This window comes from Cetorhinus maximus, chromosome 4 (genome assembly GCF_964194155.1).
Source record: "Cetorhinus maximus chromosome 4, sCetMax3.hap1.1, whole genome shotgun sequence".
Classification (NCBI taxonomy): domain Eukaryota; kingdom Metazoa; phylum Chordata; class Chondrichthyes; order Lamniformes; family Cetorhinidae; genus Cetorhinus; species Cetorhinus maximus.
Window position 1 is genome coordinate 178,227,397 of NC_135882.1, and position 27,657 is coordinate 178,255,053.

Below are 27,657 nucleotides of genomic sequence, written 5' to 3' on the forward strand. Positions count from 1 at the left end.
GGATGGGTGTGATGATTGTGTATTGGTCTGTATAGGGGTGTGAGGATTGTGTATTGGTCTGTATAGAGGGTGTGAGGTTTGTGTATTGGTCTGGATGAGTGTGAGAATTGTGTATTGGTCTGTATAGGGGGTGTGAGGATTGTGTATTGGTCTGTATAGGGGGGTGTGAGGTTTGTTTATTGGCCTGTATAGGGGGTATGAGGTTTGTGTATTGGTCTGGATGGGTGTGATGATTGAGTATTGGTCTGTATAGGGGTGTGAGGATTGTGTATTGGTCTGTATAGGGGGTGTGAGGTTTGTGTATTGGTCTGTATAGGGGGTGTGAGGTTTGTATATTGGTCTGTACAGAGGGTGTGAGGATTGTGTATTGGTCTGGATGAGTGTGAGAATTGTGTATTGGTCTGTATAGGGGGTGTGAGGATTGTGTATTGGTCTGTATAGGGAGGTGTGAGGTTTGTTTATTGGCCTGTATAGGGGGTATGAGGTTTGTGTATTGGTCTGGATGGGTGTGATGATTGTGTATTGGTCTGTATAGGGGTGTGAGGATTGTGTATTGCTCTGTATAGGGGGTGTGAGATTTGTGTATTGCTCTGTATAGGGGGTGTGAGGTTTGTATATTGGTCTGTACAGAGGGTGTGAGGTTTGTGTATTGGTCTGGACGAGTGTGAGAATTGTGTATTGGTCTGTATAGGGGGTGTGAGGATTGTGTATTGGTCTGTATAGGGGGTGTGAGGTTTGTGTATTGGCCTGTATAGGGGGTATGAGGTTTGTGTATTGGCCTGTATAGGGGGTGTGAGGTTTGTGTATTGGTCTGTATACGGGTGTGAGGCTTGTGTATTGGTCTGTACAGAGGGTGTGAGGTTTGTGTATTGGTCTGGATGGTTGTGAGGATTGTGTATTGGTCTGTATAGGGGTGGGAGGTTTGTGTATTTGTCTGTATAGGGGTGTGAGGTTTGTGTATTGGTCTGTACAGGGGTGTGAGGCTTGTCTATTGGTCGGTACAGGGGCGTGAGGTTTGTGTATTTTCTAAACGGGGGCATGAAGCTTGTGTAATATTCTGTACGGTGGGCGTGAGGATCGTGTATTGGTGTGTACAGGAGCCTGAGGTTTGTGTTGCTGGTCAGCTGTACTGGGCTTGGGCCCAGGTTAAATGACCTGCAGATGCTGTCCAGGCTCTGGAATGTGTGGTGTTGGGGTCATGTTGATCATAAGGAGAGTTGGCATCAGCTGCTGGGGAACTTTCCTCAACTCCTGACCTCTGTTTGACCCACGGACACGGTTTATCTTCACCTGCATCTTCCCTGCCAGCGAAAACCATCGATTTCAAGGTGCCCGTTCCAGCCTCTATGACAAACCGGAATGTGGCGTGTGGTGGGGACAGGACCAGATGAGGGTGGCGGAGTCTTGAAAACCTGAGGAGGAAATGAGAAATTGTTTTTAAGTTATGATGATCTGGAATGCTGTGCCTGAAGGGGAAGTAGAAGCTGATTCAATAAGGAATTGTAGAAAAACTTATAGAGGAGAAATTTGCAGGGCAATGGGGATAGAGGAGGGGGAGTGAGACTAATTAGATAGATCCTCCTAAGAGATAGCACAGGGCAGGATGGGCTGAATGTGCTCTATCATTCAAACTCCGTTTCTTATCATTTCTATATGAATCTGAAAGTGAACTGACTGCATTTCCCACTCTCCCCGACCTCTCCTCTTCCTCCCCTCTCTCCCACCTCTCTCCCCTACCCTCCTCCCCTTTCCCTTACTTCCCTCTCTCTCTTCTCTTCATCTCTTCTGCCCTCCCTCTCGCCTCCCCCGCAGGACCCCATCCCCCAGGGCACCCCCTCCTCTATCCCCATCCTATCCTCTCCTCTCCTCTATTTCTCTTCCTCTCCACCTCATCCACTCTCTCTCTCTCTCACTCACTCCCTCCCCCTCCCTCCCTCCCTCTCTCTCCCCCTCCCTCCCTCCCTCTCTCTCCCCCTCCCTCCCTCCCTCTCTCTCCCCCTCCCTCCCTCTCTCTCCCTCTCTCTCCCCCTCCCTCCCTCTCTCTCCCCCTCCCTCCCTCTCTCTCCCCCTCCCTCCCTCTCTCTCCCCCTCCCTCCCTCTCTCTCCCCCTCCCTCCCTCTCTCTCCCCCTCCCTCTCCTTCCCTCTCTCTCCCCCTCCCTCTCCTTCCCTCTCTCTCCCCCTCCCTCTCCTTCCCTCTCTCTCCCCCTCCATCTCTCCCTCTCTCTTCCCCTCCCTCCCTCCCTCTCCCCCTCCCTCCCTCCCTCTCCCCCTCCCTCCCTCTCTCTCCCCCTCCACCTCTCTCTCGCTCCCCCTCCTCTCCCTCTCTCTCCTCCTCCTCTCCCTCCCTCTCCCCCTCCCTCCCTCCCTCTTCCCCCTCCCTCTCTCCCTCTCCCCCTCCCTCTCCCCCTCCCTCCCTCTCTCTCCCCCTCCCTCCCTCCCTCTCCCCCTCCCTCTCTCCCTCTCCCCCTCCCTCCCTCCCTCTCCCCCTCCCTCCCTCCCTCTCCCCCTCCACCTCTCTCTCTCCCCCTCCCTCCCTCCCTCTCTCCCCCCTCCCCCTCCCTCTCTCCCCCTCCCCCCTCCCCCTCCCTCTCTCCCTCTCCCCCTCCCTCCCTCCCTCTCCCCCTCCCTCCCTCCCTCTCCCCCTCCACCTCTCTCTCTCCCCCTCCACCTCTCCCTCTCTCCCCCCTCCCCCTCCCTCTCTCCCCCTCCCCCCTCCCCCTCCCTCTCTCCCCCCTCCCCCCTCCCCTCCCTCTCTCCCCCCTCCCCCCTCCCCCTCCCTCTCCCTCTCCCCCTCCCTCTCCCCCTCCCTCCCTCCCTCTCCCCCTCCCTCCCTCCCTCTCCCCCTCCCTCCCTCCCTCTCCCCCTCCACCTCTCTCTCTCCCCCTCCACCTCTCTCTCTCTCTCTCCCCCTCCTCCTCTCCCTCTCTCCCCCCTCCCCCTCCCTCTCTCCCCCTCCCCCTCCCTCACTCCCCCCTCCCCCTCCCTCACTCCCCCCTCCCCCCTCCCCCTCCCTCTCTCCCCCCTCCCCCCTCCCCCTCCCTCTCTCTCTCCCCCTCCACCTCAGTCTCTCTCCCCTCCTCCTCTCCTCTCCCCCTCCTCCTCCCTCTCTTTCCCCCTCCCTCTCTCTCTCTCTCTTTCTCTCCACCCCATCACTCCCTCCCTCTCTCTCTCCACACCACTCCATCTCCCCTCCCCCTTCCCCCCCCCCCCGTCTGTCTGTCTCTCTCTCTCTCCCTCTCTCCACCCTATGAGACATTTACCTCATAGCTGCTGCAATCAGTTAAGATCAGCAGCTTTCAGATTCCAATCGTCAGCACCTGAGGGTAGGGGTTGGGCTGTTTATTCCCATGTCTGGTGGTGGTAGGGTTGGGCAATGACAGCCTCTCCAGCTGGTGTTGCAGTGCTCTGGCAGCCTGATAGGTGTGTGAGGGCCGGGATACAGGGTGTTCATTTTGGAAGATATGTCAGATCTGTTTTCATAATTCATACTGTTTCCAAGGGCTTCATCCCCAACTCCCCAGAGAAAGCCAGAAAACACCCTCAAGCTCATTGTCTGCCTGTCTGTGTCTCTCTCTCTTCCCTCTCGTCTCTGTCAGGCAGGTGCTCCCTTTTTCATATCTGACCACCCCCTCCCCCATCCTGTGGCACAATATTGGCAGCTGCCTGTGAGCGTGTCCACATCAGTGATCTTTTTAAAAATTTATTCTTTCATGGGGTATGGGTGTCACTGGCAAGGCCAGCATTCGTTGCCCATCCCTAGTTGCCCAAGAACGGAGTGGTTTGCTAGGTCATTTCAGAGGGCACTTAAGAGCCAACTATATTCCTGTGGGTCTGGAGTCACATGTAGGCCAGACCAGGTAAGGACTTCCTTCCCTAAAGGGCATTAGTGAACCAGATGGGTTTTTACAACAATCCACAATGGTCAAGATCACCATGACTGAAACTGGCTTTTGATTCCAGATTTTATTAATTGAGTTTAAATTCTGCCAGTTGCCATGGTGAGGATTTGAACCCATGTCCCTGTTACGCTACCATTTCCCCCTTCGTGTAGTGCCTGGACAGTCAGTGTCACAAGAGCCAGGTTTGATCACCTGCTACCAGAGGGGCTCATCCCTTCCACCAAAGGTGAGGTGAGAGTGAATGCCCTAACAACAAGGTGGCATTAAGGAATCCGAGTGAAATTCAAGTCAGTGGGAATCAGTGGGAAAACTCACCGCTGGTTAGTCATACCTAGCACAATGGAAGATGGTTTAGTTGTTGTGAGTCAAACATCTCAGCCCCAGAAAATCACTGCAGGAGTTCCTCAGGGTAGTGTCCTAGGTCCAACCATCTTCAGCTGCTTCATCAATGACCTTCCATCATAAGGTCAGAAGTGGGATGCTCGCTGATGATTATATAATGTTCACCATTCACGACTCCTCAGATACTGAAGCAGTCCATGTCCAAATGCAGCAAGACCTGGATTCAGGCTTGGGCTGATAAGTGACAAGTAACATTCGTACCACACAAATACCACCTCCTCTTGACATTCAATGGCATTACCATCTCTGAATCCCGCACAAACACCCTGGGGTGACCATTGACCAGACATTTGCTACAAGAGCAGGTCAGAGGTTAGGAATCCTGCGATGAGTAACTCACCTCCTGACTCCCCAAAGTCTGTCCACCATCTACAAGGCACAAGTCAGGAGTGTGATGGAATACTCTCCACTTGCCTGGATGAGTGCAGCTCCAACAACACTCGCAGTTCGACACTCAAGGACAGAATAACCCACTTGATTAGCATCCCATACGCCACCTTAAACATTCACTCCCTACACCACCGACACACAGTAGCAGCAGTGTGTAACATCTACAAGATGCGCTGCAGTAACTCACCGAGGCACCTTCAACAACACCTTCCAAACCCACAACCACTACCATTCAGAAGGACAAGGGCAGCAGATACATGTGAAAACCACCACCTGCAAGTTCCCCTCCAAGCCGCTTACCACCCTGACTTGGAATTATAACGCCATTCCTTCACTGTTGCTGGGTCAAAATCCTGGAACTCCCTCCCTAACAGCACTGTTGGTGTACCTACACCACATGGACTGCAGTGGTTCAAGAAGGCAGCTCACTGCCACCTTCTCAAGGGCAACTAGGGATGGGCAATAAATGCTGGCCCAGCCAGCGAAGCCCACATCCCATGAATGATGAAGAAAAGCAATTCCCTATCGAGCAGCAGCCACTGGGGCAGAACCTGCCTCATTCCCCGTCCACTGCCAGGAGCAAACCTGGAGCCAGTCACCGGATCCTTATGGGATCCTGCTGAGATTGGCTCACTGCGCAGACCAGGGATTGACTCTGTATCATCACCTGTCTTTGCTGATGCCTCAGCTTATCCATACTGTTGCTCCATTCTGCCTCCCACCTTCTATCCTCTGTGAGCTTTAACTCATTCAGATCAGTGCTGCCCTTGTTCTAATCAGCACCAAGTCCCTTCCACCCATCACCTTGCAGTCGCTAAAATACATTGGATTCAAACTGAAAATTCTCACCTTTGCTTTCAATCCCTCCATGACCTCACCCCTCCCTATCTCTAACTTTCTCTAACCTTATACCCCTTCCCCCTCCCATTCCATTCCTTTGATTCTGGCTTCCCCTCTGACTGTCCCTCACTCTGTCCACTGCTTGTTTTCAGCTTCATGTTCTGGGCTTCCTTTTTCAAAACCTTCCTCTTCTCCAAACCTATTCTCCTGTTTAAAGGCCACTTCTTTGACCACCCTTCTTGACTCTCCTTTGGCTCAACATTCATTTTTGATGTGCTTTAGGACATTCAAATCCTGCCAGGGCCTTGTGAAATTGGATCAGTTGGATAATTTGTGGTCTGGCACCAGGGAAAAAAATCACCTTGAAAAACTACCAGATTGTCATAAAAACCCAACTGGGACACTGATGTCCTTTAGGGGAGGGAACCTGCCATTCCCCCACCTGGTCTGGTGACTCCAGTCCCACACTATGTAGATGACTCTAACAAGGCCAGCATTTATTGCCTATTTGCCTTGAAACGGTGGTGATGAGCCTCTCTTAACCTCTGCAGCCCATGTGAATTAGCTACACACATAGCGTGGTTCGGGAAAAGCAGAGGAACAGGAGGAGACCATTCAGCCCTTCCAGCTTGTTCCACCATTCAATTAGATCATGACTGATTTGTATCTCACCTCTGTCTACACTCCTTGGTTGCATTACCCCTAATACTCTTACCCAACAAAGATCTAGCGAACTCAGTTAGGAAATTTCCAATTGACCTCCATCCTCGACAGCTTTTTGTGGGGAGAGGGTTCCAGATTGTGCTCCCCTTTGTGTGACGAAGTGCTTCCTGACAACATCGCTGAATGGCCTGGCCCTCATTTTCAGGACACGCCCACTTGTTCTGGACTCTCCCACCAAAAGAAAATAATTTTTGTCTATCGACTCTATCTCTCCGACCTGTGTTTCCAGGGGTGCAACGGCTGGTGCCCCTTGTGCGCCGGAAGAGAACCGTGCCCTACAGAAGACACCTCTGGCACATCGCAGCAGTTATGACCTGAAGGAGCGGCGGAGAATTGGGAGCCAGACTACGGTGGATGAGGCCAAGTTCCAAAAGATACCGACCGACGAGCTTGAGGCAGAGATGCTGGCGGTGGCCGACCTGGACTACATGAAAAGTAAGTGGTGGTCTGAGTGGCCGTTCATGCCAGGGGGTGCTGGTGCCGGGCGGCATTGACGCGGGGGTATTTACATCAGGGAGTGGCATTGACATTAGGAATTGGGGAGCAAGCGGCATTGTGTGTTCTGGGTCTGATCAGAACAGCACACTGTGTGAGGTGGGTCTATTCAGGGCTTGGTACAATTTTATCACAACATCCTCTGATTTGTAGCCTCCTGTTTTGACTCAGTGTGGCTAAACACGATTGAGTTTTTCAGTCGTTCCCCGATTGAGCACAGACGTAATCGATGTTTTCACAGGGCACACCAGCTATGAGTGAATTGGAGAGTCATCACAGTTGTTCATTGCTTGAAGTTAGCATCACGAGCCATATGTAAAACCTGCTGCCATTATTTTGCACATATTTAAAAGTTACTAATATAAACAGAACTTGGTACCTGGTTTAGCATTTATTTGCCAACAAGAATGGTAGCCTAGAAGCTGATGTACCCAAACCTCGAAGCCTTTGACTCAAACAGGACAGACAAGTAATCAGCATCCCTTGTCTCGATTGCCTGAAAAAAGATTTGCATTTAAAAAGCATCCTTCATGGCCTCAGGACGTTCCAAAGTGGTTTACACCCAAGCACTTTTAAGTACTTAAGTATTAAATACTTTGGAAGTGTAGTCACTGTCAGTAATGTAGGAATTTTGTCCATAGATAGGTCCCACAAACAGCAGTGACACAATAATCTGTTTTTAGCAAAGGGACAAATATTGGCCAAGATTCCAGGGAGAACTCGCCCACTCTTCATCAAAATGCTGTCATGCAGCCTTTCACATCCACTTGAGACAGCAGACAAAAGACAGTGCAATGTTCCCTCAGTACTCACTCTCCAAGAGTGCGGCGCTCCCTTGGCACGGGCCCTCCGACAATGCGGGGCTCCCTCGGCACGGACCCTCCGACAGTGCGGCGCTCCCTTGGCACTGACCCTCCGACAGGCGGCGCTCCCTCGGCACTGACCCTCCGACAGTGCAGCACTCCCTTGGCACTGACCCTCCAACAGTGCGGCGCTCCCTCAGCACTGACCCTCCAACAGTGCGGCACTCCCTTGGCACTGACCCTCCGACAGTGCAGCGCTCCCTCGGCACGGACCCTCCGACAGTGCGGCGCTCCCTCGGCACAGACCCTCCGACAGTGCGGCGCTCCCTCGGCACGGACCCTCCGACAGTGCGGCGCTCCCTCGGCACGGACCCTCCGACAGTGCGGCGCTCCCTCGGCACGGACCCTCCGACAGTGCGGCGCTCCCTCGGCACTGACCCTCCGACAGTGCGGCGCTCCCTCGGCACTGACCCTCCGACAGTGCGGCGCTCCCTCGGCACTGACCCTCCGACAGGCGGCGCTCCCTTGGCACTGACCCTCCGACAGTGCAGCGCTCCCTCGGCACTGACCCTCCGACAGTGCGGCGCTCCCTTGCCACTGACCCTCTGACAGTGCAGCGCTCCCTCGGCACTGACCCTCCGACAGTGCAGCACTCCCTCAGTACTGACCCTTTGACAGTGCAGCACTCCCTCACTACTGACCCTCCGTCAGTGCAGCACTCCCTCAGCACTGACCCTCCGACAGTGCAGCACTCCCTCAGTACTGACCCTCCGTCAGTGCAGCGCTCCCTCAGTACTGACCCTCCGACAGTGCAGCGCTCCCTCAGTACTGACCCTCCGACAGTGCAGCACTCCCTCAGTACTGACCCTCCGACAGTGCAGCGCTCCCTCAGTACTGACCCTCCGACAGTGCAGCGCTCCCTCAGTACTGACCCTCCGACAGTGCAGCGCTCCCTCAGTACTGACCCTCCGACAGTGCAGCGCTCCCTCAGTACTGACCCTCCGTCAGTGCAGCGCTCCGAATCGCGACACAATTACGAGAACACTGACTTGTTAGAAGCAAAACGATATTTATTCAAGCATGCTGGGGAGTCAGGACACCACACGTGGTTCCTAGTCAGTCTCACACCCTGAACAGAGAATCCAGCGTCGTTTATACCCCTCATAACAGGAAATTCAAACCATATAAGGTCCGTACATCAAGAAATCACAGTTATGTCGTGGTTAGCATGATCAAAGGGTGAACGCAGTAATACAATTACAGGCAGATGGTACATTTCACAATAAGACAGGAGACAGTTTAACTACAACTATGTAGATAAAGATTACATAAATTACCATATCAGCAGATTTAATCAGGGCATCATTGTTTCATCCACCACATAACAAGACACAGTTGTAACCACAAACTTTTCAAAGATACTTCGCATGATTAGTTTACACTGCTCGATTAGTTTACACTGCTTGATTAGTTTACATCATTCCTTACTGCAATATAATCACTTTTTGACCATTTAACCCATTAGACACTTTAGCTGACTAAAGCTCTATTCCACAGGCACTCCCTCAGTACTGTGCTGAAGTGTCAGCCTGGATTATGGATTCAAGTCTGTAGACTGGAGGCTGAATCTTCACCCTTCTATCTCAGAGGTGGGAGTGTTACCCGCTGAGCCCCGTTTGGCACGTGGGCTTATGGGCAGTAGTTTGGATACACAGGAAGCATCAGAGAGATCAATAGTGTAAGGGTTCTGGTCCTGGTTAAGTAACTGGAGTTGCAAGTTCACATCGCAGCCTGGGAAGTTACAAAGGAACAGGAGGAGGCCTTTCAACCCATCAAGTCAGTTTTGCGATTCAGTTAGATTATGGCTAATCTGTACATAGGACTTAGGAGCAAGAGGAGTCTTTTAAGCTCTTCGAGCCTGGTCCGCCATTCAATAAGATCATGACTGATCTGGTTGTGGTCTCAACTCCACTTTCCTGTCTGAGCCCCATAACATTTGACTCCCTTGTCTATTAAAAATCTGTCTAACTCTGTCTTGAATAAATTCAATGACCTAGGGGAAGAGAATTCAATGACCTTCCCCTGGGGAAGAGAATTCCACAAACTAATGAGCCTCTGAGAAAAAAAAAATTCTCCTCATCTCAGTCTTAAAATGGACTTCTTATTCTTAAATTGTGTCCCCTAGTTCTAGTCTCTCCCACAGTGGAAACATCCTCCCGGTATCTACCCTGTCAAGTCCCCTCAGGATATTATAAGATGGTCAATAAGATCACCTCTCATTCTTCTAAACTCCAGTGGGTATAGGCCCAACTTATTCAACCTTTCTTCATAAGATAAGCCCTTCATCCCAGGAATGGGTTGAGTGAACCTTCTCTGAACTGCTTCTAATGTAATTATATCTATTTTCAACTAAGGGGTCCAAAGCTGTACACAGTATTCTAGATGTGGTCTCACCAAGGCCCTGTGCAGCTGCAGTAAAACTTCCCTACTTTTATATTCCATTCCCCTTGCAATAAATGCCAACATTCCATTTGCCTTCCGAATCACTTGCTGTACCTACATACTAACTTTTTGTGATTCATGTACTGGGACACCCAGATCCCTCTGTACCACCGAGTTCTGCAATCTCTCTCTATTTAAATAATATACTGCTTTTCCATTCTTCCTGCCAAAGTGGACACGTTCACATTTTCCCACATTGTTCCCCCATCTGCTAAATGTTTGCCCACTCATTTAACTTGTCTATATCCCTTTGCAGACCCTCTACCTCCTCTTGACAACTTACTTTCCTACCTATCTTAGTATCATCAGCAAGTTTAGCTACCATTTTTTTGGCCCCTTCATCCAAATCATTGGCCGGGATTTTACAGCCCCTTCACATCGTGGGGACGAGGCTGGAAAATGCGGCAATCCATTCTAAACTCCATTGATTTCGGCGGGACCATAAAATCCTGTTGTCGTAAAATTCTGTTCATTGATGTAAATTGTAAATAGTTGAGGCCCCAGCACCGATTCCTGTGCCACTCCAATAATCACAGCTTACCAACCTGAAAATGACTCATTTTTCCCTACTCTGCTTCCTTTAGCTAACCAATCCTATATCCATGCTAATATGTCACCCCCTGCACCTTGTGCTCTTTTCTTGTGTAGTAACCTTTGATGTGGCACCTTATCATATGCCTTTTGGAAATCTACCACATAAGACGTAGGAGCAAAAGTAGGCCAATCGGCCCAAGAGCCTGCTCTGCCATTCAATGAGATCATGACTGATCTGATAATCCTCAACTCCACTTTCCTGCCTTTCCCCCATACTCCTGGATTCCCTTACTGGTTAAAAATCTGTCCATCTCAGCCCTGAATATACTTAACGATCCAGCCTCTTCAGCCCTCTTTGGTGAAGAATTCCACAGGTTCACTACCCTCTGAGAGCAGAAATTCCTCCTCATCTCTGTTTTAAATGAGTGCCCCCTTACTCTGAGATTGTGCCCTCTGGTCCTAGACTCTCCTGCAACCTCTCAGCACCTGCCCTGTCAAGCCCCCTAAGAATCTTATGTTTCAATAAGGTCGCCTCTCATTCTTCTAAACTCCAATGAGTACAGGCCCAACCTACTCAACCTCCCCTCATAAGAAAATCCCTCCATACCCGGGATCAACCTCGTGAACCTTCCCTGGACTGCTTCCAATGCCAGTATACCTTAGATAAGGGGACCAAAACTGTTCAAAGTATTCTAGGCGTGGTCTAACTAATGCCTTGTATAGTTTTAGCAAGATTCCCCTACTTTTATACTCCATTCCCTTTGAAATAAAAGCCAACATTCCATTTGCCTTCCCTGTTACCTGCTGAACTTGTATGTTAGCTTTTTGGGATTCATGCACGAGGACCCCCAAATCCCTCTGTGCTGCAGCTTTCTTCAGTCTTTCTCCATTTAAATAATATTCAGCTCCTCTATTCTTCCTGCCAAAGTGCATAATCTCAAATTATATTCCATCTGCCAAGTTTTTGCCCACTCACTTAACCTGTCTAAATCCCTCTGTAGGCCCTTTGTGTCACCCTCACTACTTGCCTTCCCACATCTTTTTGTGTCAACGGCAAACTTGGCGATAGTACATTCTATTACCTCATCCAAGCCATTGGTATATATTGTAAATAATTGTGGCCCCAGCACTGACCACTTTGGCACTCCACTAGTTACAGGTTGCCGTCCTGAAAATGCCTCCCCGTATCCCAACTCTCTGTCTTCTATTCGTTAGCCAGTCCTCTATCCATGCTAATGTACAACCCTCAACACCATGGGCTCTTATCTTATTAAGTAGCCTTAAGTGCGGCACCTTTTCGAACGCCTTTTGGAAATCCAAATATATTCCATCTACTGGTTCCCCTTTCTCTATCCTGCTTGTTACCTCCTCAAAGAATTCTAATAAATTTGTCAGGCATGATTTCCCCTTCATGAAGCCATGCTGACTCTGTTTGATTAGATTATGCATCTCTAAGTGCTCTGCTATTACATCCTTTATAATAGACTCTAACATTTTCCCAGTGACAATGTTAAGCTAAACTGGCCTATTTTTTGTCTCCCTCCCTTTCTCAATAAGGGTGTTACGTTGGCAGTTTTCCAATCCTCTGGGATTTTTCCAGAATCTAATGATACTTGGAAGATTACCACCAGTGCATCCACTATCTCTGCAGCTATTTCCTCTAATATCCTAGGATGCAACCCATCAGGTCCAGGTGACTTATCGGCTTTTAGCCCCATTAGTTTCCCTGGTACTTTTTCTCTAGTGATAGTTATTGTATTTATTTCCTACCCCTCTTTTGCCCCATGATGATTTAATACTTTTGGTGAAGTATTTATTCAACTTTTCCTGGCTCCCCATTATTATTTCCCCAGCCTCATTCTCTAAGGAGCCTATATTGACTTTGGCCTCTCTCTTCCTTTTTTTATATTTAAAGAAACTCTTACTGTCTGTTTTTATCTTATTTGCTAGTTTACCCTCAAAGTTTACTTCCTCCCTCATTATTAAGTTTTCGGTCATCTTTTGTTGGTTTTTAAAACTTTCCCAATCCTCTGGCTTACCACAAATCTTTGCCACATTGTATGTTTTTTCTTGCACTTTGATACTATCCTTAGCTTCCTTGGTTAACCATGGTTGGTTTATCCCCTTCCTAAATCCTTTTTCCTCATTAGGATATAACTTTGTTGTAAGTCATGAACTATTTTCTCAAACATCTGCCATTGTTCATCAACAGTCTTTTCTGCTAAACTCCTTTCCCAGTCCAGTCCAGCTAATTCTGCCCTCATTCCTTTGTAATTACCCTTATTTAAGTTTAACATAATTGTTTCTGAACTAAGTTTCTCAATCTCAAACTGAATGCTAAATTCCACCATGCTATGGTCACTGTTTCCTAGGGGATCTTTTACTCTGAGATCATTTATTAAACCTGCCTCATTGCACATTGCCAGATCCAAAATAGCCTGATCCCTGGTTGGATCCACAACATATTGTTCTAGGAAACTGTCCCGAATACACTATGAATTCTTGCTCGTGGCTACCTCTGCCAATTTGATTTTCCCAAATCTACAGGTTCCCCTTTGTCTATCTTGTTTGTTAGTTCCTCAAAAACCTCTAATACATTAGTTAAACACGATTTCCCTTTCACAAAGCCATGTTGACTCTGCCTGACCGCATTATGATTTTCTAAGAATCCTGTTTTAACCCCTTAATCATCGATTCTAGCAATTTCTCTATGCCAGATGTTAAGCTAACATGCCTGTAGTTTTCTGCTTTCTGCCTCCCTCCTTTCTTGAATAAAGGTGGTACATTAGCTATTTTCCAATCAACTGGGAACCTTCCAGAATCTAAGGAATTTTGGAAGATTATAACAACGCATCAACTGTCTCTGCAGCCACTTCTTTTAAGACCCTAGGATGCAGGCCCTCTGGTCCTGGGGACTTGTCAGCCTTTAGGTCTAATAGTTTTCCCAGCATCTTTTCCCGAGTGTCGGTGATTGTTTTAGGCTCATCCCTCCCATTCATCTTTTGATTTTCAAGTATCTTTGGGAAGTTTTCTAAGTCTACTACAGTGAAGACAGACACAAAATACCTGTTCAATGCCTCTGCCATTTCCTTGGTTTCCATTCTCAGTTCCCCAGAATCACCCTCTAGAGGACCAACACCAGCTTTAGTGACTCTTTCCCTATTCAAATACCCGTAGAACCTCTTACTATCTGTTTTTGTATTACTAGCTAGATTCCTCTCATATGCTTCTTTCTCTCTTTTTTTGTCAGTCTTTGCTAGTTCTTAAAATCTGACTAATTTTCTGACCGACCACTAATCTTTGCAGATTTGTAGTGTTTCTTTCAATTTGATACCATCCTTAACTTCCTTATTCAAACACACATGATGCATCCTTCTGAGTCTTTATCACTGGGATAAATCTTTGCTGACAGTTATTATTAAATAGCTCCTTAAAAGTCTGCCACTGCATCGCTATTGTCCTACCTTTTAACCTAGTTACCCTGTTCACTTTAGCTATCTTTGTTTTCATGCCCTTATAATCACCTTTATTCAAGTTTAAAAACTAGTCTTAGACCCACACTTCACCTCTTAAGACTGAGCATGAAATTCTGTTATGTTATCATCATTGTCACCTGAAAGCTCCTTCACCTCAACTCCATTTATCAGCCCCAGCTCCATATCCCTTGATACACTTATCCAACACAAAACTATTAATGTCAGCCTTGACAACATGCACAACTTTCCAGAGGAGAGATTTCCACTCCCCTTTGTGTGAAGAAGTGCTCCCTGACATCACCCCTGAATGGCCTGGCTCTCATTTTAATATTATTTCCCTTTACTTTGCCACACCCCCTGCCCATCATAGGAAATAGTTGCTCTGTATCTAGCCTATTGAATCCCTTTATTAATTTAAACACCTCAATTAGATCACTCCTCAGCCTTCTAAACTTAAGACAATATCGGCCAACTTTGTACAAACTGTCCTCATAATGTAACCTTTTAAGCCCATGTAAAATTGAATTCAACAAATCTGGTAATTTGAGGCACTTTTACTACCCATGTAGCCTCCATCCACAATGGCTCCTGGTCTGGCAGCACCTTGATTTTAAAATTCTCAGCCTTGTTTTCTAACCCCTCCATGGCCCTGCCATTCCCTACCTCTGTGATCTCCTCCAGCCTTCAAAATCTCAATCTTCCTCTAATTCCAGCTTCTCCTACCCCTGATTTTCAATTGAGCCACCATTGGCAGCCATCCCTCCTGCTGCTTAGAACTTAAACTCTGGAATTCTCTCCCTAAATCTCTCCAACCTCTCTTGCCCCTTAAACGCTATGTTTTTGAACAATATCTCCTTATGTGGCTCAGTGTCACATTTGTTTGATAATGTTCCCGTGAAGCACCTTGAGACGTTTTACCATAATGAAGGCACTTTATAAATGCGGGTTTTTGTATTACATGTACAGCTGAGAAGCTGGCAACCTCAGAACCAAACCAGTGCCGAATTTCAGATGTTGCTGGATTTCAGGTCGGGCGGTTCGGGTCAAGCTGGTCTGGTGGGGTCAAGGGTCACTCGGAGCGAGGGAATAGACTGACTCTCAAACGGCAAAGGTGATAACTCGTCCGGTGTCATGCCGTGCCAATGCAGCACCTAGCCAAATTGCCTGGGTAGGTTAATTCTTTTACTTCACTCAAATAAAATTGACACATGGCGCATTCTGAAAATGTACGGTTTTCAGACAACTCCGGGTTTTGGAGGTTTTGGACAGCTGGATTTGAGACACTAACTTGGAATATTAAATGTGATGTTTACCTTGGTGTACTTGGTTGGAATCTGCTGAGGAATGTTGCCTGGTTTGGAACAGGAGAAACTGGACACAAGACAATGGTCATTGCCGTGACAATAGCCTCAGGTGTTTGAATTGCACCTGGGTTACTCTCCTCATCTTATCTCTAGTTAATTGATGCTTGTTACTGTGATGGTAATGTGTGAAGTTACAGTCAACCAGAAGCGCACTAATGCAGTGGGCTCCTGTTGGAAGCAGTGCTGTGAGGCCCATTCACAGGGTCAGTGTAGTGATGTTCCAGGGAGAAGACAGATTTTTCAGCTTGGAGGTGACCTTATAGAGGGGTACAAGATACCATACAGATGGGGTAAGCCTGGAATATTACTTAAATTAAACTGCAATAGAAGCAGAGTAACTGGTTACTGAAATTGAGAAGTTGTTTTTCACACAGAGAGTTATCCTTGTGTGGAATAAAGTTCCAGAGTAGCCAGTCCAGTATTTTGTTGTTTCCTCCGGTTGTGGAACCATAATAACATGCAATTTTAAATCCTCACTTAGAGCGAGGAGAGAGGTTGAGAAAATTCTTTAGGCTGAGGACTGTTATGAGTATGGAGCGATTCGCCACAGGGAGTGGTTGAGACAGAAACCTTTGTATTTTTGAGGGAAAAGTTAGTTAACTATTTAATTGAGAGTAACATAAAGTACTAGGTGGAGAAAGGAGGTAGTGGGGTTAGTTTTGGATTAATACTGGACTGTGGGGAGAGCAAAAGGGCACTGGGATTAGTATTGGATTGCCCTAGCAGAGAGAGGTGTTGGCCATGATTCCCAAACAATATTTTTTATTCTTTCATGGGATGTTGGCGTCGCTGGCAAGGCCAGCATTTGTTGCCTATCCCTAATCGTCCTTCAGCTGAGTGGCTAGCGAGGCCATTTCACAGGGCAGTTAAGAGTTGCATGTAGGCCAGACCAGGTAAGGACAGCAGATTTCCTTCCTTAAAGGACATTAATGAACCAGAGGTTTTTACAACAATTGATAGTTTCATGATCACCATTACTGAGACTAACTTCATATTCCAGATTTTATTCATTGAATTTAAATGCGGCCAGCTGCCAGGATTTGAACCCATGTCCCCAGAGTATTAGCCTGGGTCTCTGGATTACTAGGCCAGTGATATTACCACTACACCACCGTCTCCCCACTATTTGCACTAGTGGATTTTGAACTCTGGGCCAGAACCCCTACATTGCAGTTTCCCCTGAGATTCACAGGGCATTTGAGCTACAGTCCAAAAGCCCAAGTATCAGCCATGGCTCAGTGGGTAGCACTCCTGCCTCTAAGTAAAAAGCTTGTGAGTCGAACCGTACTGCAGGAAATTGAGCACAAAATCTAGGCTGACATTCTAGAGCAGTACTGAGGGTTAGTACTGACAGAGCGCAGCACTGTCGGAGGGTTAGCGCTGAGGGAGCGCAGCACTGTTCGGAGGGTCAGTACTGAGGGAGTGTAGCACTGTCGGAGGGTCAGTACTGAGGGAGTGCCGTACTGTTCGGAGGGTCAGCACTGAGGGAGTGCCGCACTGTTCGGAGGGTCAGCACTGAGGGAGCGCAGCACTGTTCGGAGGGTCAGTACTGAGGGAGTGCCGCACTGTTCGGAGGGTCAGTACTGACAGAGTGCAGCACTGTCGGAGGGTCAGCACTGAGGGAGTGCCGCACTGTTCGGAGGGTCAGCACTGAGGGAGTGCCGCACTGTCTAAGGGTGAGTACTTAAGGGAGTGCCGCACTGTCGGAGGATCAGTATTGCTGGAACACCGTACTGTCAGAGGGTCAGTCGTAAGGCAGTGCTGCACCGTTAGAGGTTCAGTACTGAGGGAGCGCAGCACTGTCAGAGGGTCAGTACTGATGGAGTGCCATACTGTTGGAGGTTCAGTACAGAGGGAGTGCTGCACTGTCAGAGAATTGGTTCTGAGGAAGCGCTGCACTGTCAGAGGATCAGTACTGAGGGAGTGCTGCACTGTTAGAGGCTCAAAATTGAGGGAACACTACTGTCGGAGGCTCAATATTGAAGGAATGCTGTACTGTCAGAGGATCAGTACTGAAGAAGTGCTGCACTGTCGGAGAATCAGTATTGCAGGAACAATATACTGTCAGAGGGTCAGTACTGAGGGAGTGCTGCACCGTCGGAGGGTCAGTACTAAGGGAATGCTGCACTGTCAGAGGCTCAAAATTGAGGGAACACCATACTGTCAGAGGATCAATATCGCAGGAACACCGTACTGTCAAAGGGTTAGCATTGAGGGAGTGCCGTACTGTTGGAGGATCATAACTGAGGGAGTGCCGCACCGTTGGAGGGTCAGTACTGAGGGAACGCCATACTGTCGGAGGGTCAGCACTGAGGGAGTGCTGCACTGTTGGAGGGTCAGTACTGAGGGAGTGCTGCACTGTTGGAGGGTCAGTACTGAGGGAGTGCTGCACTGTCGGAGGGTCAGTACTGAGGGAGTGCTGCACTGTCGGAGGGTCAGTACTGAGGGAGTGCTGCACTGTTGGACGGTCAGTACTGAGGGGGTGTTGCACTGTTGGAGGGTCAGTACTGAGGGAGTGTTGCACTGTTGGAGGGTCAGTACTGAGGGAGCGCTGCACTGTTGGAGGGTCAGTACTGAGGGAGTGCTGCACTGTTGGAGGGTCAGTACTGAGGGGGTGTTGCACTGTTGGAGGGTCAGTACTGAGGGAGTGCTGCACTGTTGGAGGGTCAGTACTGAGGGGGTGTTGCACTGTTGGAGGGTCAGTACTGAGGGAGCGCTGCACTGTTGGAGGGTCAGTACTGAGGGAGTGCTGCACTGTTGGAGGTGCCATCATTCAGATGAGATACTAAACTGGCATCCCAACTGCTCTGGCAGGTGAATGTAATAGATTCCATGGAACTACTTTGAAGAAGAGCTGAGTTCTCCCCTGTGTCCTGGACAGTATTTAATCACTGAGCCAACGTCACTGAATTGCTTATCTTGTCTTTGCCATATTGCTATTTGTGGGATCTTGCTTAGCACAAATTGCCTGCTTCATTTCCTACACTACAACACTTGAAAAGTGTTATGTTGTGTTTAAAGCACATTGAGACTCCGAGGCCATGGAAGGTACAACATAAATGCGAGACTCTTGTTTTGTCCTTTCAAATGACCTGCTTCTGTGCTGTAACCCTCTCTGTCTCTGTAGGAGAAAACCCTCTTCCCTAAAGCAGGACGCTGACATCAACCAGAGCATGGAATTTCTCCCAGACTCATTGCACTAGGGCTCAGCCTGGGCTTTAGGTTTCAGTCAGTGCCCTCAGCTGATGGAGCTAAAGCCTCTTGAGAGTAGCTGTCTTTCCCTTCCATCTACATCCCTCACCTTCCCACCCTGTTCTCCATCAGATTCTGATTCACACAAAATTCGCCCTGAAACATTACTTCTGTTTCTATCTGCACTGATGCTATACGATCTACTAAATATTTCCAGCATTTTCTGTTTTTATCTCATGAGATTCTTAATCTGCCTCCTGTTGTGCTGCCTTCTTTGCTGATGTAGCTCAGTGTTGGATGCATTTTAATTATTCTGCCATTCTTTTTCACTCCGTACATTCCCTGCTCCCTTCATTTGTAGTCTTTCAGATTTTCTAACAAGTCTAACCTGTTTAACCTCCCTTCACTTGACCCTTCAGTGACTGCAACATACACCCCCTGCTTATACTGGTTTTGCATTTATTTAAGGGAATATCGTAGGCTTGGAAGTGTTCTGAATGAAATTGATGTTCTGGGCAATGTATTCAGATTGTCCCCTTCTTTGGATATGAGTAACGTGTATTAGGTTTTAATTGTTCTCGGAGTTAAGTGTTTTGCAGTTGCCAGTGTGTGCGCTCTCTGTCATTCGGTTATTACTTAACATGGAGCCATCAGTCCCAAGGGAGATAAAAACAAAAGTAGCTGGAAAAACTCAGCAGGTCTGACAGCATCTGCGGAGAGGAACACAGAGTTAACGTTTCGAGTCCGTATGACTGTTCATCAGAACTAAGGAAAAAGGAGCTAGGCTGACTATACTGTCTGTCTCTGGACTGAGCACAGCGCGTGTCCAGGCCTCTGGACTGAGCACAGCGCGTGTCCAGGCCTCTGGACTGAGCACAGCGCGTGTCCAGGCCTCTGGACTGAGCACAGCGCGTGTCCAGGCCTCTGGACTGGCCATAGCTAATTTTGCACTAAGATAAAAGCAAAAAACTGCAGATGCTGGAAATCCAAAACAAAAACAAAAATAAAAATACCTGGAAAAACTCAGCCGGTCTGACAGCATCTGCGGAGAGGAACACAGTTAACGTTTCGAATCCGTGATGACTCTTCCTGAGTCACACAGACTCAAAACGTTGACTGTGTTCCTCTCCGCAGATGCTGTCAGACCGGCTGAGTTTTTCCAGGTATTTTTATTTTTGTTTTTGCACAGCTAATTTTGGCCTGGCAGTTCAGACTTTACATTCTTACTGATAAAAAAAAACTACTGCGGATGCTGGAAATCCAAAACAAAAACAGAATTACCTGGAAAAACTCAGCAGGTCTGGCAGCATCGGCGGAGAAGAAAAGAGTTGACGTTTTGAGTCCTCGTGACCCTTCGGCAGAACTGAGTAAAGTTAGGAGAGGGGTGAAATATGAGCTGGTTTAAGGTTGGCGGTGGGGGGAGAGAGAAGTTTGGGGGGGGGTGGTTGTAGGGACAAGCAAGCAGTGATAGGAGCAGATAATCAAAAGATGTCACAGACAAAAGGAACAAAGAGGTGTTGAAGGTGGTGATATTATCTAAGAAAATGTGCTAATTAAGAATGGATGGCAGGACACTCAAGGTACAGCTCTAGTGGGGGTGGGGTGGAAAGACTGACGACAGGGTATTACAGTTATAGATTTAAAAATATTGGAAATAGGTGGGAAAAGAAAAATCTATATAAATTATTGGAAAAAACAAAAGGGAGGGGAAAGAAACGGGATGGGGGAGGGAGTTTAAGATCTCTCACTTCCTCCAAATAAAATGTGTGGCTATGGGTACCCGCATGGGCCCCAGCTATGCCTGTCTCTTTATGGGGTATGTGGAACATTCCTTGTTCCAGTCCTACTCCGGCCCCCTCCCGCAACTCTTTCTCCGGTACATCGATGATTACTTCGGTGCGGCTTCATGCTCTCGTCGGGACCTGGAAAAATTTATAAATTTTGCTTCCAATCTCCACCCCTCCATCATTTTCACATGGTCCATCTCTGACACTTCCCTTCCCTTCCTTGACCACTCTGTCTCAATTTCTGATGATAGACTGTCCACCAATATCCATTACAAGCCTACCGACTCTCACAGCTACCTCGATTACAGCTCCTCACACCCCGCTTCCTGTAAGGACTCCATCCCATTCTCTCAGTTCCTTCGCCTCTGTCGCATCTGTTCTGATGATGCTACCTTCAAAAACAGTTCCTCTGACATGTCTTCCTTCTTCCTTAACCAAGGTTTTCCACCCATGGTCGTTGACAGGGCCCTCAACCGTGTCCGGCCCATCTCCCGCACATCCGCCCTCACGCCTTCTCTTCCCTCCCAGAAACATGATAGGGTCCCCCTTGTCCTCACTTATCACCCCACCAGCCTCTGCATTCAAAGGATCATCCTCCGCCATTTCCGCCAACTCCAGCATGATGCCACCACCAAACACATCTTCCCTTCACCCCCTCTGGCGGCATTCCGTAGGGACCGTTCCCTCCGGGACACCCTGGTCCACTCCTCCATCACCCCCTACTCCTCAACCCCCACCTATGGCACCTCCCCATGCCCACGCAGAAGATGCAACAGCTGCCCCTTCACTTCCTCTCTCCTCATCGTCCAAGGGCCCAAACACTCCTTTCAAGTGAAGCAGCATTTCACTTGCATTTCCCCTAACTTAGTCTACTGCATTCGTTGCTCCCAATGCGGTCTCCTCTACATTGGAGAGACCAAACGCACACTGGGCGACCGCTTTGCAGAACACCTGCGGTCTGTCCGCAAGAACGACCCAAACCTCCCTGTCGCTTGCCATTTTAACACGCCACCCTGTTCTCTTGCCCACACGTCTGTCCTTGGCCTGCTGCATTGTTCCAGTGAAGCCCAACGCAAACTGGAGGAACGGCACCTCATCTTCCGACTAGGCACTTTACAGCCTTCCGGGCTGAATATTGAATTCAACAACTTTAGATCTTAAACTCCCTCCCCCATCCCCACCCCCTTCCCGTTTCTTTCCCCTCCCTTTTGTTTTTTCCAATAATTTATATAGATTTTTCTTTTCCCACCTATTTCCATTATTTTTAAATCTATAACTGTAATACCCTGTCGTCAGTCTTTCCACCCCACCCCCACTAGAGCTGTACCTTGAGTATCCTGCCATCTATTCTTAATTAGCACATTTTCTTAGATAATATCACCACCTTTAACACCCCTTTGTTCCTTTTGTCTGTGACATCTTTTGATTATCTGCTCCTACCACTGCTTGCTTGTCCCTACAACCACCCCACACCCCCCCCAACTTCTCTCTCCCCCCCGCCCCGCAACCTTAAACCAGCTTATATTTCACCCCTCTCCTAACTGTACTCAGTTCTGCCGAAGGGTCATGAGGACTCGAAACGTCAACTCTTTTCTTCTCCGCCGATGCTGCCAGACCTGCTGAGTTTTTCCAGGTAATTCTGTTTTTGTTTTACATTCTTATTGTTGGATTGTCCAAGATGTTTCCTTGTAGCCTGTCAGCAACCACATGGATGCCAACAGGGTAGATTCTGCATGATAGTCGGATTAGTGCACAGCAGCAATGACCTTCCGCACCCCCCATACCCCCAATAGCTTGACACGCAACTTCACAATCACACAAGGGTATTGGCCACTTAGGTGAGTGGGATCCTAACACCGTTCCTCAAAGAACAAGTCAACGCCTCCAGGGAAGGGTGGTTAAGAGTGGGGCTGCTGTTTCGTTTCCCTTTCCCAATTTGGTCGATTAAGGTAAATCTGGAATTAAAAGCTAGTCTCAGTAATGGTGGCATGAAACTATCATCAGTTATGGCAAAAACCCACCTGCTTCACTAGTGCCCTTTAGGGAAGGAAATCTGCCATCCTTACCTGGTCTGGCCTACATATTTTTTTATTCATTCATGGGATGTGGGCATCGCTAGTGGGCCAGAATTTATTACCCATCCCTAATTGCGCTTGAGAAGGTGGTGGTGAGCTGCCTTCTTGAACCACTCTAGTCCCTGCGGTGTAGGTACACCCAGTGCTGTTAGGGAGGGAGTTCCAGGATTTTGACCCAGCGACAGTGAAGGAACGGCGATATAGCTCCAAGTCAGAATGGTGAGTGACTTGGAAGGGGGCTTCCAGGTGGTGGAAGCTCTTGTCCTTCTGGATGGTAGCAGTTGTGGGTTTGGAGAGTGCTGTCTAAGGAGGCTTTGTGAGATGCTGCAGTGCATCTTGTAGATCGTACACACTGCTGCTACTGTGCGTCGGTGGTGGAGGGACTGAATGTTGGTGGATGTGGTGCCAATCAAGTGGGCTGCTTTGTCCTGGATGGTGTCAAGCTGCTTGAGTGATGAGCTGCACTCATCCAGGCAAGTGCCTTGTAGATGGTGGACAAGTTTTGGGGAGTCAGGAGGTGAGTTACTCGCCGCAGGATTCCTAGCCTCTGACCTGCTCTTGTAGCCACAGTATTTATATGGCTAGTCCAGTTCAGTTTCTGGTCAATGATAAACCCCAGGATGTTGATAGTGGGGGATTCAGTGATGGTAATGCCATTGAATGTCAAGCGGTGATAGTTAGATTCTCTCTTGTTAGAGATGGTCATTGCCTGACACTTGTGTGGCACGAATGTTACTTGCCAGTTGTCAGCCCAAGCCTGAATATTGTCCAGGTCTTGCTGCATTTGGACATGGACTGCTTCAGTATCTGAGGAGTCGTGAATGGTGCTGAACATTGTACAATCATCAGCGAACATCCCCACTTCTGACCTTATGATGGAAGGAAGGTCATTGATGAAGCAGCTGAAGATGGTTGGGCCGAGGACACTACCCTGAGGAACTCCTGCAGTGATGTCCTGGAACTGAGATGATTGACCTCCAACAACCACAACCATCTTCCTTTGTGCTTGGTATGACTCCAACCAGCGGAGAATTTTCCCCGATTCCCATTGACTCCAGTTTTGCTTGGGTTCCTTAATGCCACATTCTGTCAAATGCTGCCTTGATGTCAAGGGCAGTCACTCTCACTGAATCACAGTGCAGAAGAGGCCCTTCGGTCCATCGAGTCTGCACCGACATGTGAGAAACACCTGACCTACCTACCTGATCCCATTTACCAGCACTTGGCCCATAGCCTTGAATGTTATGACGTGCCAAGTGCTCATCCAGGTACTTTTTAAAGGATGTGAGGCAACCCGCCTCCACCACCCTCCCAGGCAGTGCATTCCAGACCGTCACCACCCTCTGGGTAAAAAAGTTTTTCCTCACATCCCCCCTAAACCTCCTGTCCCTCACCTTGAACTCATGTCCCCTCATGACTGACCCTTCATATCTAAGGGGAACAGCTGCTCCCTATCCACCCTGTCCATGCCCCTCAAATCTTGTACACCTTGATCAGGTTGCCCCTCAGTCTTCTCTGCTCCAACGAAAACAACCCAAGTCTATCCAACCTCTCTTCATAACTTAAATATTTCATCCCAGGCAACATCCTGGTGAATCTCCTCTGCACTCCCTCCAGTGCAATCACATCCTTCCTATAATGTGGCGACCAGAACTGCACACAGTACTCCAGCTGTGGCCTCACCAAGGTTCTATACAACTCCAACACGACCTCCCTACTTTTGTAATCTATGCCTCAATTGATAAAAGCATATGTGCCATATGCCTTTTTCACCACCCCACTAACATGCCCCTTCGCCTTCAGAGATCTATGGACACACACGCCAAAGTCCCTTTGTTCCTCAGAACTTCCTAGTGTCATGCGTTCATTGTATACTTCCTTGTCAAATTACTCCTTCCAAAGTGTATCACCTCATACTTTTCAGGGTTAAATTCCATCTGCCACTTATCTGCCCATTTGACCATCCCGTCTATATCTTTCTGTAGCCCAAGACATTCAACCTCACTGTTAACTACCCGGCCAATCTTTGTGTCATCCACAAATTTACTAATCCTACCCCCCACATAGTCATCTATGTCATTTATATAAATTACAAATAATAGGGAACCCAGCACAGATCCCTGTGGTACACCACTGGACACTGGCTTCCAGTCACTAAAGCATCCTTCTGTCATCACCCTCTGTCTCCTACTACTAAGCCAATTTTGAATCCACCTTATCAAATTACCCTGCATCCCATGTGCATTTGCCTTCTTTATAAGTCTCCCATGTGGGACCTTGTCAAAGGCTTTGCTGAAATCCATATAAACTACATCAACTGCACTACCCTCATCTACACACCTGGTCACCTCCTCAAAAAATTCAAATTTGTTAGGCATGACCTCCCTCTGACAAAGCCATGCTGACTATCCCTGATCAAACCTTGCCTCTCCAAGTGGAGATAGATACTCTCCTTCAGAATTTTCTCCAATAGTTTCCCTACCACTGACGTGAGACTCACTGGTCTGTAGTTCCCTGGCTTATCTCTACAACCCTTCTTAAATAGCGGAACCACATTAGCTGTTCTCCAATCCTCTGGCACCTCCCCTGTGGCCAAAGAGGAATTAAAAATTTGGGTCAGAGCCCCTGCGATCTTCTCCCTTGCCTCCCTCAGCAGTCTGGGACACAAATCATCTGGGCCTGGAGATTTGTCCACTTTTAAGCCTGCCAACAACTCTGATACCTTGTCACTCCCTATATCAGTTTGCTCAAGAACCTCGCAGTCTCTCTCCCCGAGTTTGATACCTTCATCCTCATTCTCTTAGGTGAAGACGGATGTGAAGTATTCATTCAACACTCTAGCGATGTCCTCTGGCTCCACCCATAGATTTCCCCCTTGGTCCCTTATGGGCCCTACTCTTTCCCTGGTTATCCTCTTCCCATTGATATATTTATAGAATATCTTGGGATTTTCCCTTCTTTTACCAGCCAGAGCTTTCTCATATCCCCTCTTTGCTCTCCTAATTGCTTTCTTAAGCTCCACCCTGCACTTTCTGTACTCTGCCTCACCTCTGGAGTTCAGCTGTTTTGTCCATGTTTGATCCAAGGCTGTAATGAGGTCAGAAGCTGAGTGACCCTGGCGGAACCCAAACTGAGTATCAGTGAGCAGATTATTGCTAAGCAAGTGCCACTTAATACTACTACCTCTTAGGCAGTCCCTTGGGGTCAAGGGTGAGACTAAAAATGAGTTCTCAGGTGACTGAAGAGTCCAATGCATGACCTACAGTCTCAGTCACAGGTGGGGAAGACAGTGGTAGGGGGAACAGGTGGGTGGGGTGCCCTGGTTACCGCATGCTCCTTTTGCTGTCGACACTTGGCTTCGGCTAGCCCTTGGCGATAAGGCTCAAGGAGTTCAGCTACTTCCCAGATGGTTTCGCTCCACTTCAGGCTGTCTTGGGCCATGGATTCCCGGATGTCGGTCGAGATGTTGCACTTTTTCAAGGGGGCTTTGAGGGTGTCCTTGAAGCATTTCCTCTGCCCTCCTGGGGCTTGCTTGCCATGTCGAAGCTCCGAGTAGAGCGCTTGTTTCAAAAGTCTCATGTCAGGCACGCGGATGGTGTGGCCCACCCAGCGGTGCCGATTGAGCGTAGTCAGTGCTTCGATGCTGGGGGTGTTGGCCTGAGTGAGAACACTGACGTTGGTGCGCCCATCCTGCCAATCGATTTGCAGGATCTTGCGGAGGCAGCACTGGTGTTACTTCTCCAGAGTTTTGAGGTACCTGATGAATGCGTCTCTGAACCATATAGGAGGGTGGATATCACTACTGCTCTGTAGACCATGAGCTTGGTGCTGGATTTGAGGTCGTGGTTTTCAGACACTCCTACCTCAGGCTGCCGAAGGCTGCGTTGACACACTGAAGGCGGTATTCGGTGTTGAACCTCATCGTCAATGTCTGCCCTTGTTGACAGGCGGCTCCCAAGGTATGGAAAGTGGTCCATGTTGTCCAAGGCCTCGTCATGGCTTTTGATAACTGGGAGGGGACAGTGCTGTGTAGAGGACAGTTGTCTTACGAATGTTTAGTGTAAGGTTCTGGGCTAGGGTGAGCCAAAAGGTCATGAAACGCTTGTTTATCCAGCAAGGGGTGTCTTTGAGACAGCCAAATAGTTTGTTTTTAATGGCAAAGCCAACCCGTGGAGGTGGCGATCTTTTACTGGTTGACCCTTCCAGAAGAAGGTGTAACCTCCATCTTATTCCTTGAGCTGGCCTTCCCGTGCCTACTGAGTCTCACTTAAGGTGGTGATATAAATGTCGAAACGCCTGAGCTCCCGGACAACGATAGCCATACACTGTTCCGTTCTGTCGCTGTTGGGGTTGTCCATGAGAGTCCTTGCGTTCCAGGCCCTGAACTTCATTTTAAGGGGATGGAAGAAGCCTGTGCGTGAGTTCTTTTAACGTGGGGTGGCCGTTGCACACCAGCTACCCCATGGGGTTCACAGAGCAAGGCCTTGGTCCAGTGGCGAGGTGGTCTAGGACGACCGGAGACCAGGCTCTACTGTCGGAGTGGAGCCGCTTGATAAGCACTGTTGATGACCCTTTGCATTACGTTACTGATGATCGAGAGTAGGCTGATGGGGTGGTAATTGGCCGGGTTGGATTTGTCCTGCTTTTTGTGTACAGGACACACCTGGGCAATTTTCCACATAGCTGGGTAGATGCCAGTGTTGAAGCTGTACTGGAACAGCTTGGCTAGGGGCGCGGCAATTTCTAGAGCACAAGTCTTCAGTACTGCTGCAGGAATGTTGTTAGGGCCAACAGACTTTGCAGTATCCAGTGCCTTCAGCCGTTTCTTGATATCACGTGATTCCAGACCCACAGCAATGTGGTTGGCTCTTAACTGCCTGTCTGAAATGGCCTCGCAAGTCCCTCAGTTCAAGGGCAATTAGGGATGGGCAACAAATGCTGGCTTTGCCAGCGACGCCCATATCCCATGAAAGTTCAGCTTCATAACATTCATCACCATATAGGTGAGAGTGACTGATACTGGCCTTGTGTAGAACACAAATGCCAGCACAGACCACTTGGGCTGAATAGCCTGGTTCTAAGCTGTAGACTTGTTGTAATTCTCATTCTGGATTAGTGCCACAATATCTTTACAGTGCAGAAGGAGGCCATTTGGCCCATCGAGTCTGCACTGG

General features: G+C 48.6%; 2 protein-coding genes across 3 annotated transcripts in view; both read left to right on the plus strand.

Annotated features, from left to right (window-relative positions):
- The window catches only part of LOC144680111 (anion exchange protein 2-like), a 77,078-nt gene extending 70,510 nt beyond the window's left edge, over positions 1–6,568 (plus strand). The window contains exon 5 of the mRNA XM_078541255.1: positions 6,485–6,568. Coding sequence (XP_078397381.1) covers positions 6,485–6,568 — 84 coding nt within the window. The remainder of the gene's footprint in view (positions 1–6,484) is intronic.
- Positions 6,513–27,657, plus strand: part of LOC144680068 (anion exchange protein 2-like) — a 73,012-nt gene continuing 51,867 nt past the window's right edge. For both annotated transcript variants that reach the window (XR_013576480.1, XM_078541212.1), the window contains exon 1: positions 6,513–6,690. Coding sequence is in view for 1 of the 2 variants with exons in the window: in XM_078541212.1 (XP_078397338.1) it covers positions 6,657–6,690 (34 nt within the window). In the remaining variant the exon portion in view is untranslated. The remainder of the gene's footprint in view (positions 6,691–27,657) is intronic.